The following is a 12,129-nucleotide window of genomic DNA, read 5'->3' as shown; positions in this document are numbered from 1 at the left end:
AATAAGGAGATCGGGTCTGAAAGCTGCCTCTTCCTATGAAATACAGGCAGAAAAAAAACTGTGGCAAGGAAGCCCCAAGCCAACAAAGTCTTCTCTCTTCTCCCTCCTGTGGCTTTTCCCCTAGAAAGAGGGAATCTTTTGAATCATCTAGAAGAATGGTAAAACATAGCAAAAGTCCTGCAGGGGTTGAATATTGGGAAAGATTACATGTACACTGAAGTTTATATACCTTCTCCCTGTTATTCCTTCAGAAAAGCTTGCTCTCTTTCACCCATCCCAACTGCAGTCCAAACTTTACTACAAGAACATACAATGGAACTCGACCCTTTGTGGCAGAAATTCCTGCCACTTCCTAGTGCGAATGAAAGAAGATAACCAGTAATACAGACCAATTCCAGACCTAAAAACAGCATGCAGATGGGTGAAAAAGGAGCACTCATGATTTTACCTAAACACAAAATTATTCATTAGATTATCATTGAAACTGGACAGTTGTAGTTGGTACCATAGGGCCTCATTCCAATCCGCCAGGGTGGAGGGACGCGGAAGCACCGCCAACAGGCTGGCGGTGCTTCAGTGCCCATTCTGACCGTGGCGGTAAAGCCGCGGTCAGAAAAGGGGATCCAGCGGTTTCCTGCCGGAATACCCCTGGCTGGGCTGAATCTCCATGGCAGCGCTGCTTGCAGCGCCGCCATGGAGATTCCGACCCCCTTCCCGCCATCCTGTTTCTGGCGGTTTTTACCGCCAGGAACAGGATGGCGGGAACGGGTGTCGTGGGGCCCCTGGGGGCCCCTGCACTGCCCATGCCACTGGCATGGGCAGTGCAGGGGCCCCCTAACAGGGCCCCACAAGGATTTTCACTGTCTGCACTGCAGACAGTGAAAATCGCGACGGGTGCAACTGCACCCGTCGCACCCCTGCAACTCCGCCGGCTCCATTCGGAGCCGGCTTCATTGTTACAGGGCCTTTCCCGCTGGGCCGGCGGGCGATCTTTTGGCGGTCGCCCGCCGGCCCAGCGGGAAAGTCGAAATGACCCCCGCGGTCTTTCGACGGGGTAACTTTGACCCCTAAATTTCTAATTTTGTTAGCACAGCACACTGAATAATTGATATAAGAAAGAATATAAGGACTTAAATCCAGGGGAATATATTATATCACCAATAAACTACGATAAAAGTTAACTCATCTGCATCTCCAAATATTCTGAATAAAGCTGTATCTGGTGGGAAAAGTGCGATCTGCCAGATATACTATTCCTGCTCTAGACCTTATTTTCACAATCAACCAGAATCCAGCCTATCTGAAGGCACTGCTCAGGAACACACAGCAGGCCAAAATTAAGTACCAGAAATGGAATGTCACTCAATAGGGCACGTAATCCAGTATTAAAACAAACAGACCCTCAATACTTCACCTGACTCTGGAGTCTTCAGAAACTGTTGCATTGCCTCAGACGGGGTAGGCCCTTGCCTCCCCCAAGCAGTTGTGGCCAGTAGCACAAACAGAGTAGAGCTTGTTGAAAGGTCGGCATCTGAGACGCTGAAGCCTCTAGTTCTGGGCATTTAAGCCAAACTAAAACACAACAGGAATATGCAGATAAAGGAGAACATACAATATTGAATTGATAGCCCTAAAGCATCTTCTTCAACTATTTCAGGATTAAATATTGCTGGACTCACCCTGTGTCCAATTTATAGATCAAAGTCTAGCAAATGTTTCTGATGCAGGATAACCAAACAAACATTTCTAAGAGATAGTGAGGAATGGATAACCCTCCACACCCTGGGGTGCCACAGAATAGAATTAGTAGTGTCAATGGAAACAGTAAAAGGGCAATCACAGATATTGGATTATTAGCAATAATTGACACTTCCAGCCTTATTGCAAAAACGTGCCATCAATAAACAAGAGATGAAAGCGGCCCAGGTACACATTGTGGCTAAAATAGAGTTGAAGCGGGAGACTATTCATAAAAGACTTCAAGGTTTAAGTGGCAGATGTGAGGCTCTGGAACAGAGAGTATTGGTTATAGAAGATGCATATATAAGATATCAATAATCTTTATCCTCATTACAAAAAGAGATGAAAGCTACCTGATCCAAGATAGAAGACCTTGAAAACTGATCACATAGATTAAATCTACTTGGTATTCTGGAAACAATTGAGAATAATGCTGAAATCATTGAGGTAGAAACAAGACTTATTTCTAAATATGTTCTTAAAAAAAAGCACAGATGGCCCTTGCCATTGGAAGAGCCCAAAGAGTTCCAAGGAAGGTTTAAGACCTCATACTATAGTGTCTATGTTCAAGATTTCAGAATGAGTGGCAATCTCTGAGGAAGGTGATTCAGCTCAAGTCCATCAAGGTTGAGAACAACTTTTTCCATTTTTATTACAGGAAACTCATTTTTATCAGTAATAGTGACAAAGACAAAGTAGCATTTCTTACATAAGACTATTGGATCATTCTTCCAGTTGCGATCAGGAGACACATTTTTAATATTGTGGTATATGATAATACAAAACCTTTGCCAAATTTGGAGTGGGTGTTATGTGGAGTGAGACAAAAGTGGTTGGCAGTTTTAATTATTTGCCAATGGTTTACTTATACTCTTCAACTCCCAATCAAGCCAACATAAAAGAAATACTGATAAAATTTAGAATGACTCCTTGTAGGAAGTTGGCTCTGTATATACTATTTCAAAGTAAGAAATAGTGTGCACAGAGTCCAAGGGTTCCCTTTAGAGGTAGGATAGTGGCAAAAAGAGATAATTCTAATGCTCTATTTTGTGGTAGTGTGGTCAAGCAGTAGGCTTATCAGAGGGTAGTGTTAAGCATTTGTTGTACACACACAGGCAATACATGAGAACGCACACTCAAAGACTTAACTCCAGGCCAATAGGTTTTTATATAGAAAAATATTATTTTCTTAATTTACTTTAGAACCACAAGATTGAGAATTTAGGTAAGTACATAAATTGTAAGGTACTTCACACAGGTAAGTATGGAATGTTGAATTACAACAGTAATGTACACAATTATTTTGGCAAAAATGGCAATAAGCTATTTTAAAAGTGGACACAGTGCAAAAATCAACAGTTCCTGGGGGAGGTAAGTATCTCAGGTAAGTAAAGCACTTACAAGTTCAGTCTCCTGGGCATAGGCAGCCCACCGTTGGGGGTTCAAGTCAACCCCAAACACCCAGCACCAGCAACACAGGGCCAGTCAGGTGCAGAGGTCAAAGCAGGGCCCAAATAACAAAGGCGCCTATGGAGAACAGGGGTCCTCGGGTTCCAGTCTGCTAGCAGGTAACTACCTGCGTCCTCGGGGAGAAGACCATTGGGGTTTCGTAGAGCACTGGAGGGGTCCCAAATAGGCACACAAAATACACTGTCAGTGGCACAGGGGCGGCCGGGGGGAAACATCCTGAACAACTAGGTCTAAACCACTACTTGCCTGAACCACTACTGCTAAACAACTAAAAAGTCTCTATAACTAAGTACTGAACAACTACTGTCTAAACAACAATTGTGACTGAATAACAGTTGCATGAACAACTAATTTTAAGGTAAGGTTTTATTTTTGTTTTTATTCAGGCACAATTGTTGTGTAGATAGTAGTTGTTCAGTACTTAGTTGTGGAGACTTTTTATTTGTTTAGCAGTAGTGGTTTAGGCTATAGTTGTTTAGGACCTAGTTATTCAATCACATATTCGCGGCCGGGTGCAGTATGTAAACAAGGTGTCGGGTTTTGTGTTGAAGTCAATGGAGGGACCCGGGGGTGATGCAGGCAGGGCACAGGGGGACTTCTTGGGCCAGCCACCGACTGGGCTAGGATGAGGGTCGCCTGCTGGTCACTCCTGCACCGGTGGTTGGTTCCTCTCGGTCCTGGGGGCTGTGGGTGCAGTCCTGTGCCCAGGCGTCGGGTTCCTTTGTTACCAGGCAGTTGCGGTCAGGGGGAGCCTCTGGATCCTCTCTGCAGGTATCGCTGTGGGGGTGCAGGGAGGTCGACTCAGGGTGTCCACGTCGTTGGAGTCACCTGGGGATCCTCTCTGCAGTGTTGGTTCTTCTGAACACGAACAGGGGGCGTCGGGTGCAGAGTGTGAAGACTCATGCTTCCTGAGTGAGGCTGAAGTCTTCTTTAAAGGTGGTTTCTTGGTTGTAGTTTTGGACAGAGCCGCTGTCCTCTGGAGTTTCTTGGTCCTTTAGGTGCAGGTCGGTCCTCTGAGTCCTCAGAGGTCGCTGGTCCCACTGGATGCGTCACTGTGCAGGTTCTCTGAGTCAGGAGACAGGCCGGTAGGGCTGGGGCCAAGTCAGTTGTCGTCTCCATCCTCTCTGCAGGGCTTTCAGGTCAGAAGTCCTTCTTCTTTCTTCAGGTTGCAGGAATCTAGTTTCCTGGGTTCAGGTTCGCCTCTAAATACTCAATTTAGGGGTGTGTTTAGGTCTGGGGGGCAGTAGCCAATGGCCTCTTGTGCCTCCTTCCTGTGGGGAGGGGGGCGCATCCCTAATCCTATTGGGGGAATCCTCCAAAACAAGATGGAGGATTTCCTAAGGCAGGGGTCACCTCAGCTCAGGACACCTTAGGGGCTGTCCTGGCTGGATGGTGACTCCTCCTTGTTTTTCTCATTATCTCCTCCGGAGTTTTTTTTTGTTTTTAAATCTTTATTAGTATTGAGAACACAACATTGTATACAATTGAGCGCCTTGACGCTGCCTTATCCATATTGCAACATATAATTCGAGAATATAGGGAGAGAGGAAAAGTAAGTAGAAGAGGAGAAAAAAGAAAGAAAGACATAAGCGGTGTGGGAAGGTCTGGAAGGCGTTCAAGAGTAATACAGCAAGATGTGATCAGCTGAACAGTAGTGGTTTTTATAGCCTATGGGATGATACTGGCGGGGGGATGGGCACAGGGGAGTGCCGGGTCAAGCGGAAAGGAGAAATGGGAAAAGATGGATATGGAGTTGAGGATGAAGATGAAGATGAAGATGAAGATGGAGGGGGGGTTGTTCCCCTGCCAATAGTGTATCCTGGTGTGCTGTAGAATCCTTACTTTGTTGGTTAGCTGAAAATAGTTGAGGATAACTCTGAAATAGGCCTTCTAGGTCTGCCGATCGTTATGAGATCTACCTGTACTATGTTCTCTGTGTCGCGTTATGATTGAGATTGATCCGGGACCGGGCCGCTGTGGCCATTGTGTATTGTCTATTGTGTGTCTATGTATACTATATGCGCCATGTGATATGTTTATGAGTGACGATTGAGTTGGTGTCCGGATATATGTCTCGTGGTACTTCGCTCAGCCGGTTGCCACTGTGATGCCTGGGGCGTAAGGTGACGTGTCAGTTATCTTTTTGTATATTTCAGATAGGGTGTGTGTGGGTTGGCACAGCCTTCGGAGTCATGGTAGACGAGTGTCATCTTTAGTTACAAGTGAAGTAACTAGAGTGTCCCAAATATCTAGCTCTCTAATTTGCATCCCTCTATCCCGGAATGAGTGCAGCACTTGTGCCTCCGCTCTCGCCCATTTTAACATGTCTCTCATCCAGTGACGGGTATCCGGCACATTTGGTGCCTTCCATTGCATCGCTATTAGGCGTTTGAACAATATAAATGCCAACTCATTGCGCCTTTGTACTTGTTTCTTCCCTTTTTGATTTTGGGCAGATACCCAGTAAACATGATTCAGGTGTGGGGGAGAGCGGATGCCCAAGCAGTTCAGCAGTCAGCGCAGTTATGTCTTGCCAGACCCGAAATACCGGCAGGCATTCCCACGTCATATGATAGAAGGTGGCGTCTGAGTTGCCACATCTTGGGGACTCCTGACTGGATTGAGGGTATATGCGTTTTAGGCTGTGCGGGGACAGGTACGTTTGATGTAGATAATTGAATTGTGTAAATCGATATCTGGGACTATGAGATACTTCGCGTGTCAAACTAAGTGCAGTGCCCCATGCTTGTTGTGTCAGCGGTGCAGGTAGAACCCCGTCCCACCTGGCCTTCGCTTTGGGTTGAGCTACCTCCGGGCTGCCAAGTAAGGCTTAGTATATCTGGGATATGCTGCATTAGCATCCTGGGCTAGATAATAGTTCATGCAGGAGAGGAGATGTCGGAGGTTCCTTGTCCCCCATCACCGTGTACGGCGTGTGAGTTGTAGTGCACAATATGTCAGGAACCATCCTTGTTCCACTTCATATGCTGACGTAAGTTCAGCATAAGTCATAATGGGGCCTTCTGTGAGTATGTCCTCGATTCTTTGCCTCTCACAGGCCATAGATGCAGCTTATGTTGTCTGGTCAATTTTAAAATCCCTTGGATGGATAGGAGAGCAATCCGAGGTGAGTATGGACGGGTCTGGTTTCCGCCAAGTATATATTGGTGCCAGCACCAACGAGCTACGTACATCAGGATATTATGCTGACCTGTTGGACTTGTGATCCATCAACCATTTCAACACATCTGTGTGTCCTAGGTTGGCATGTACCAATGTCGCCTCTGAGTTTGGGGGATCCTGTGTCCAACGCCAAGTCCATTGTATCTGTGCAGCTGCATAATAGAGTTCATAGTGCGGGTACCCAGCCCGCCTAGTTCAAGCGGTAAATGCGTGGCTGCCAATGCCACACGCCGACGGCCTCCACCCCATATTAAATCAGTTGTGAGGCTATTTACGCAAAAAATTGCGGGGGACTAATAGCAGTAGTGCAGAGAAGTGATATAGCAGTCGCAGAAGTATAATCATCTTAGCGATTGCCACCCTTCCCATGGGCGAAAACGGGAGCGATCGCCAGAAAGGCAAAGATCCTCTAATTGATCTAAGTGTGCGTCCTAAGTTGCCCTCCCTCAGGTCGGCGGTATTATGGTATATTTGTATGCCTAGGTATTTAAAGGTAATGTACGACCATGGGAGTGCATGTGTCGAGGTAGTGGAGCGGAGTCCCTCCGGTGTCGGCGCTAGTGGGAACTAGCAGGACTTGGACCAATTTACTCATAAACCCGATAAATCTCCAAATAGGCCCAGTAACTGCAGCGAACCCGGAAGTGCAGCTGTGCAATTGCACAAATATATCAGCGCATCATCCGCATATAGGTGTTGAGATAATCTGATTACTATTCCCGTCCAATATACCCCATTCTCGGGCTCTCCCTCGGAGCTGTGCCGCTAGCGGCTCAATCTCCAGGGCAAACAGAAGTAGCGACAGTGGGCATCCCTGTCTCGTGCCCCTACCAACAGGAAACCCGTCTGATATTATTCCGTCCGTTTTAACCCAGGCGATAGGGTCAGTATACAAGATGTTAATCCACTTTAGTGAATATTTCCCCAAACCCTATTTGGTTCAGCGCCGCCATCAAGAAGAGCCAGCCCAAAGTGTCGAAAGCTTTCTCTATGTCTAGAGACACCGCTACTCATCTCCTCCGGACTTGCCACTAAAAGTTGGGGCTGTGTCCAGGGGGTGGGCGTCTCCACTAGCTGGAGTGCCTGGGGCATTGTAAAATGAAGCCTGAGCCTTTGAGGCTCACTGCTAGGTGTTACATTTCCTGCAGGGTGTGAAGCACCTCCACCCAGGGCAGGCTTTGTTTCTGGCCTCAGAGAGCACAAAGGCTCTCACCCCATGGGGTCAGAAACTCGTCTTAGTGGCAGGCTGGCACAGTCCAGTCAGTCCTGCACTGAAGGGTTGGGTAAAATACAGGGGGCATCTCTAAGATGCCCTCTCTGTGCATTTTTTAATAAATCCAGCACTGGCATCAGTGACTTACCTATGCCACAGGCAACTGCAACAGGGAACCATTTTCCTACAACATCTGGTGGGTTCTTTCAACGCCAGAGCGGATGAACTCAGCCGTCAATGCACAGTCGATCACGAATGGTGTCTCCATTCGGAGGTGGCGCACGGTCTCTTTCAGCAGTGGGGAGAGCCTTGGTTAGATCTGTTTGCCTCCACAGAGGACGTGCAATGTCAGATGTTTTGTGCGTTGGAGTTTCCAAGGCGGCACTCGCTCAGAGACACTTTTCATCTTGAGTGGAACTCCGGCCTCCTTTCTGCCTATGTCACTTCTGCCCAGAGTCATCAAGAAGATCACGAACGACCAGGCCCAAGTCATCTTGGTGCCTCCGGACTGGGCACGGAGAATATGGTATCCAGAGCTATTGAGCATGGCCATTGATCCTCTAATCAGACTGGCTCTTCGGGCGGATCCTTTGTCGCAGCAGCAGGGGACGGATCTCCACCCAAACCCGTCCAATCTCCGCTTTCATGCGTAGAGAGATTGAGGGGCGACAGTTGACGACTTTTGATCTTCCACCCGAAGTCTGTGATGTTATCCTGGCAGCCAGGCGTCCCTCCACCAAAACGGTATATGCCTGTCAGCATAAATTTGTGGCATGGTGCACCAACAAATCTGTTGAACCCCTCTCTGCCCCTCTATCTGAGGTTCTTTTGTTCATTCTTTCTTTGGCCCAGTAGGGCCCTGCTTTGGGCACTCTTAAAGGGTATTTATCTGCCATTTTGGCCTTTCTTAGGTCACCCGATCAGCATTCACTTTTTACATCTCCTATTGTGAGTAGATTCCTAAAAGGTCTCACCCATTTATTTCCTCCCACTCCATTTATCATGCCTCAATGGGACCTCAACCTTGTCCTTACTTATTTAATGTGTACTTCCTTTGAGCCAATGCACAATTGTCCCTTACGGCACCTCACCTTCAAAATTGTCTTTCTTGTTGCCATCACTTCTGCTCGCAGGGTGAGTGAGCTTCAGGCCCTTTCGTCCAAACCTCCATACTTGTCTGTGCACCCTGACAAAGTGGTGTTGTGCACTAAGGCTTCCTTCCTTCCAAAGGTGGTTACGCCTTTTCATGTAGGCCAGTCCATCACTCTGCCTACTTTTTATGCAACCCCACATCCTTCTCATGAGGAGGAGAGACTTCACCGTCTGGACCCAAAAAGAGCATTGGCGTTCTATCTTAATCGTACTAAAGATTTCCCTTTGGACTATCAACTCTTTGTTGGGTATCTGGGTGCGAAGAAAGGGAAGGTGGTGCAAAAATGTACCATCTCTCGATGGGTACTTCTTTGCATCACGATGATCTACGCTTTGGCAAAGAAGCAACTCCCTGAGGACTTGCATGCTCACTCCACCAAAGCGACTGCTGCTTCCACTGCGTTAGCACGCAGAGTTCCTGTCCTGGATATCTGCCAGGCAGCTAGCTACGTGGGCGTCCCTGCACACATTTGCTAAAACTACTGCTTGGAGAGTCAGGTCTGTCGGGGCGGCTACTTTGGTCGTTCTGTCCTGTAGGACTTCCTGTTATGATCTTGGTTCGCAGCCCACCACCGAGGATGGCATTGCTTGGGTATCTATTCTGAGGTAAGGAATCTGCAACTTGAAGTCTCTGTCAGATGTACAAGTTACTTACCTTTGGTAACGAAATATCTTGTAGAAACATATTCTAGTTGCCGATTCCTTACTGACCCACCCATCCTCCCTGCTTGCAAACTGATTTCTAGGGACAGTGATCCCCCCTTCAGGTCCTTAGCTCTGGCGCACCAATCTCAGTGTTATCAGCGGCTCTGCGCTTTGGTGTGGAAAGTTGTTAAAAGAAACTGACGTCACTGGGCCGAGGCAGCGTCTATGTACTACTCCCAACGTCATCATCGCGACTACGGTGCCAACGACGCCCGCGGAGTCGACCAACGTCACCTACCGACGTGCAAGGGTATTGCTCGAAGAAAAATCTCTGGATCCAATCTGACACTTGGGGGAAATTCTAAGGTAAGGAATCTGCAACTAGAATATGTCTCTACCAGATATTTTGTTACAGAAGGTAAGTAACTTGTACATTTTGTTTGTTCACCTGGGCGAGATGTGCTGCAGCTTGTAGGAAACCCTTAATGGGTACAAGTGTGGTGTTTTGGAGTCTATGAAGCCGGGCGTTACCACCAGTCAGATGTGAGAGTATGAGGGCCTGAACTGCAGTTCTGGCATTACTTTCTGGGATAAATGGTTTTAGTTTCTTTGGAAGAGGAAGCTGGTACCATTGCATCTTTGTGTTTTGGGCAGTGTATTCTGTGAGGGTGAGGTTGGTGTCCAGAGTGAATCCAGGTGACTTGGCATTCAGTAAACGCTGGTATTCCAAGCTACCTATTTCTTGCTTCTTGTTCTTGACAAATAATAGAATTATGTCTTCTCTTTGTAAAATCGTATTGATTTGACATGGCTGTGTAGATGAGAAAACAAGACCACTTTAAAAAATGTCTTGAGTACAAAAAAGATAATCCCATATAACAATCTCTCTTGTATTATACCTCATGTCGCTTTAACGAAAAGCTGTAACAATTTATTTTCATTTCTTTTAAATGTGTGGTAAATATGTCATTGGTCATGTTAATTTAATGGGAAGTTTGCAAAACAGTTTCTTATCTGTTATCTTTGCAGGTATTACTAAAACTCATAACTTGACCTTTCAAGACTGTGAGCCATTACAAGCCGTTTTCAGCAAACATATGTGTCCTAATATACTCAAAGTGCAATCAAAGTAAGAATTTTTATTTTCAGTTTTCTTCAGCACTATAAGCCATGAGACTGACAGAGGAGCATATAGCAGTAGATACCAAGCGTTGTTCAGCTGTCTGAATTTCCTACACTATTATTTACTTGCTTCCATCTCAGCTATTGTTTTCTGAACTCACAGAGGAGGTTGAACCTTTGACTGTTTTTACATCTGTAAACATTATTTGTGCTCAGAAGGGGCAGATGTACACAGCTTTTGACCGATTGCAAACCCCCCTATTTGCTAAAGTAGAAATAAAGTTTGTCCACTGTACTAACCCCATTTTATGAGATAGTCAACCTTTATTGCTCGTAAAATGTGTGTAGAAATGGTTAAGGATTCACATTTGAAAGGGGCATCTTTTGAGCTTTCCTTACAAATTGCTAATTGGTACCATATGTACCAAGGCTTTGCAACCATAATTTCAGTAGCAAACGATTGACCTGTTGCTGACCCTTTTGCTTTTAGGAATCATAGTGACAGTTCTCTTCTGACGTTTTTCATAATAAAATGTCCTTTTTATGGGCGAGCGCAAAGCGCTCTGTCCAGTTCTGTAATCTCTCGTTGGGCTTCCAACCACGCCCATGTCACGTCAGTCACATACATTGGTTCGTGGGCTTGCCTTTTAAAATCCGCATGCTTTCATTTGTGAAAGGTATGCATACGTCATGCCTTTTCCGGTGTTTAGCCTACCTAAACAGCACCGGTAAAGTACTAAAAACATACGAGGCTCGATGTTTTCAGCAGGGAGACCAGACTACTTTATCTGTTTATTTTCCACGCAGCATGATTGCGCTGCATAGTGCGAGTACGCTGCGTTTTTTTTCTTCTTTGCAACGCGTATAGCTCTAACTCGAGCAAATGCGAGACCTGTTGCATTAAAAATGCTTGTTTATAAAGCAGCCCCGTTTTCTTTAAGAAACTAGGGCTCACTTAAAAAAATCATTTTGAATTACTTTTAAAGCAATAATAGTCTGCTGTTTCTTATTGCTGCCATCCTTGTGAAGGTAGCTGATTGGAGGGAGTCACAATTTGCCACCTGCCTAATGAACATGAATTAGGGGGTGTTCTATGACACACTCTGATTTGGTATTTTGCAAACCGACCTATTAGTATGAGAGCGTTTGCAAAATTAGATACTGATCACAAAAAGTCAGGTTGGAAATTGTGACTACTTTTTGCGACTAGTACCTTTGTACATCTGTCCCAGGGTTTGTGGCTTCCTTTTCTCCTTGTAGGCTCCTTATCTTTTTTTGTGGTAGATTCAGGAGGAAGCTTGTCATAAGAACTCCCCATGCATTGTCCTGAAGGTTTACCTTTTCTTCCCTTTTTTGGTGGCACATAGTAAGGGGTCTTTTATCCCAAGGGTTTCTCCAGTTTGTCGATGCAATGCTCTGTAGTGACACCCTTAGTGCACCCTAAGATTTGGCAATTCTCTGGTTGGTGGCAGTAATGTCTAGCTTTTGATTCACTGTAACTGCACACAGTGTGATCCCGCACCTCCCACCCCCGTATATGAAATCCAGCTGGGCCAAATGGCATCACTTCATGTTTGTGTGTGGGGTTTTGTCTGAATGAACAA

General features: G+C 46.0%; 1 protein-coding gene across 1 annotated transcript in view; it reads left to right on the top strand.

Annotated features, from left to right (window-relative positions):
* Nucleotides 1-12,129, top strand: part of RAD9B (RAD9 checkpoint clamp component B) — a 303,639-nt gene that overhangs the window by 143,539 nt on the left and 147,971 nt on the right. The window contains exon 4 of the mRNA XM_069212708.1: nucleotides 10,433-10,532. Coding sequence (XP_069068809.1) covers nucleotides 10,433-10,532 — 100 coding nt within the window. The remainder of the gene's footprint in view (nucleotides 1-10,432; nucleotides 10,533-12,129) is intronic.

This window comes from Pleurodeles waltl, chromosome 11 (genome assembly GCF_031143425.1).
Source record: "Pleurodeles waltl isolate 20211129_DDA chromosome 11, aPleWal1.hap1.20221129, whole genome shotgun sequence".
Taxonomy (NCBI): domain Eukaryota; kingdom Metazoa; phylum Chordata; class Amphibia; order Caudata; family Salamandridae; genus Pleurodeles; species Pleurodeles waltl.
This window is presented reverse-complemented; position numbering and strand designations above follow the sequence as displayed.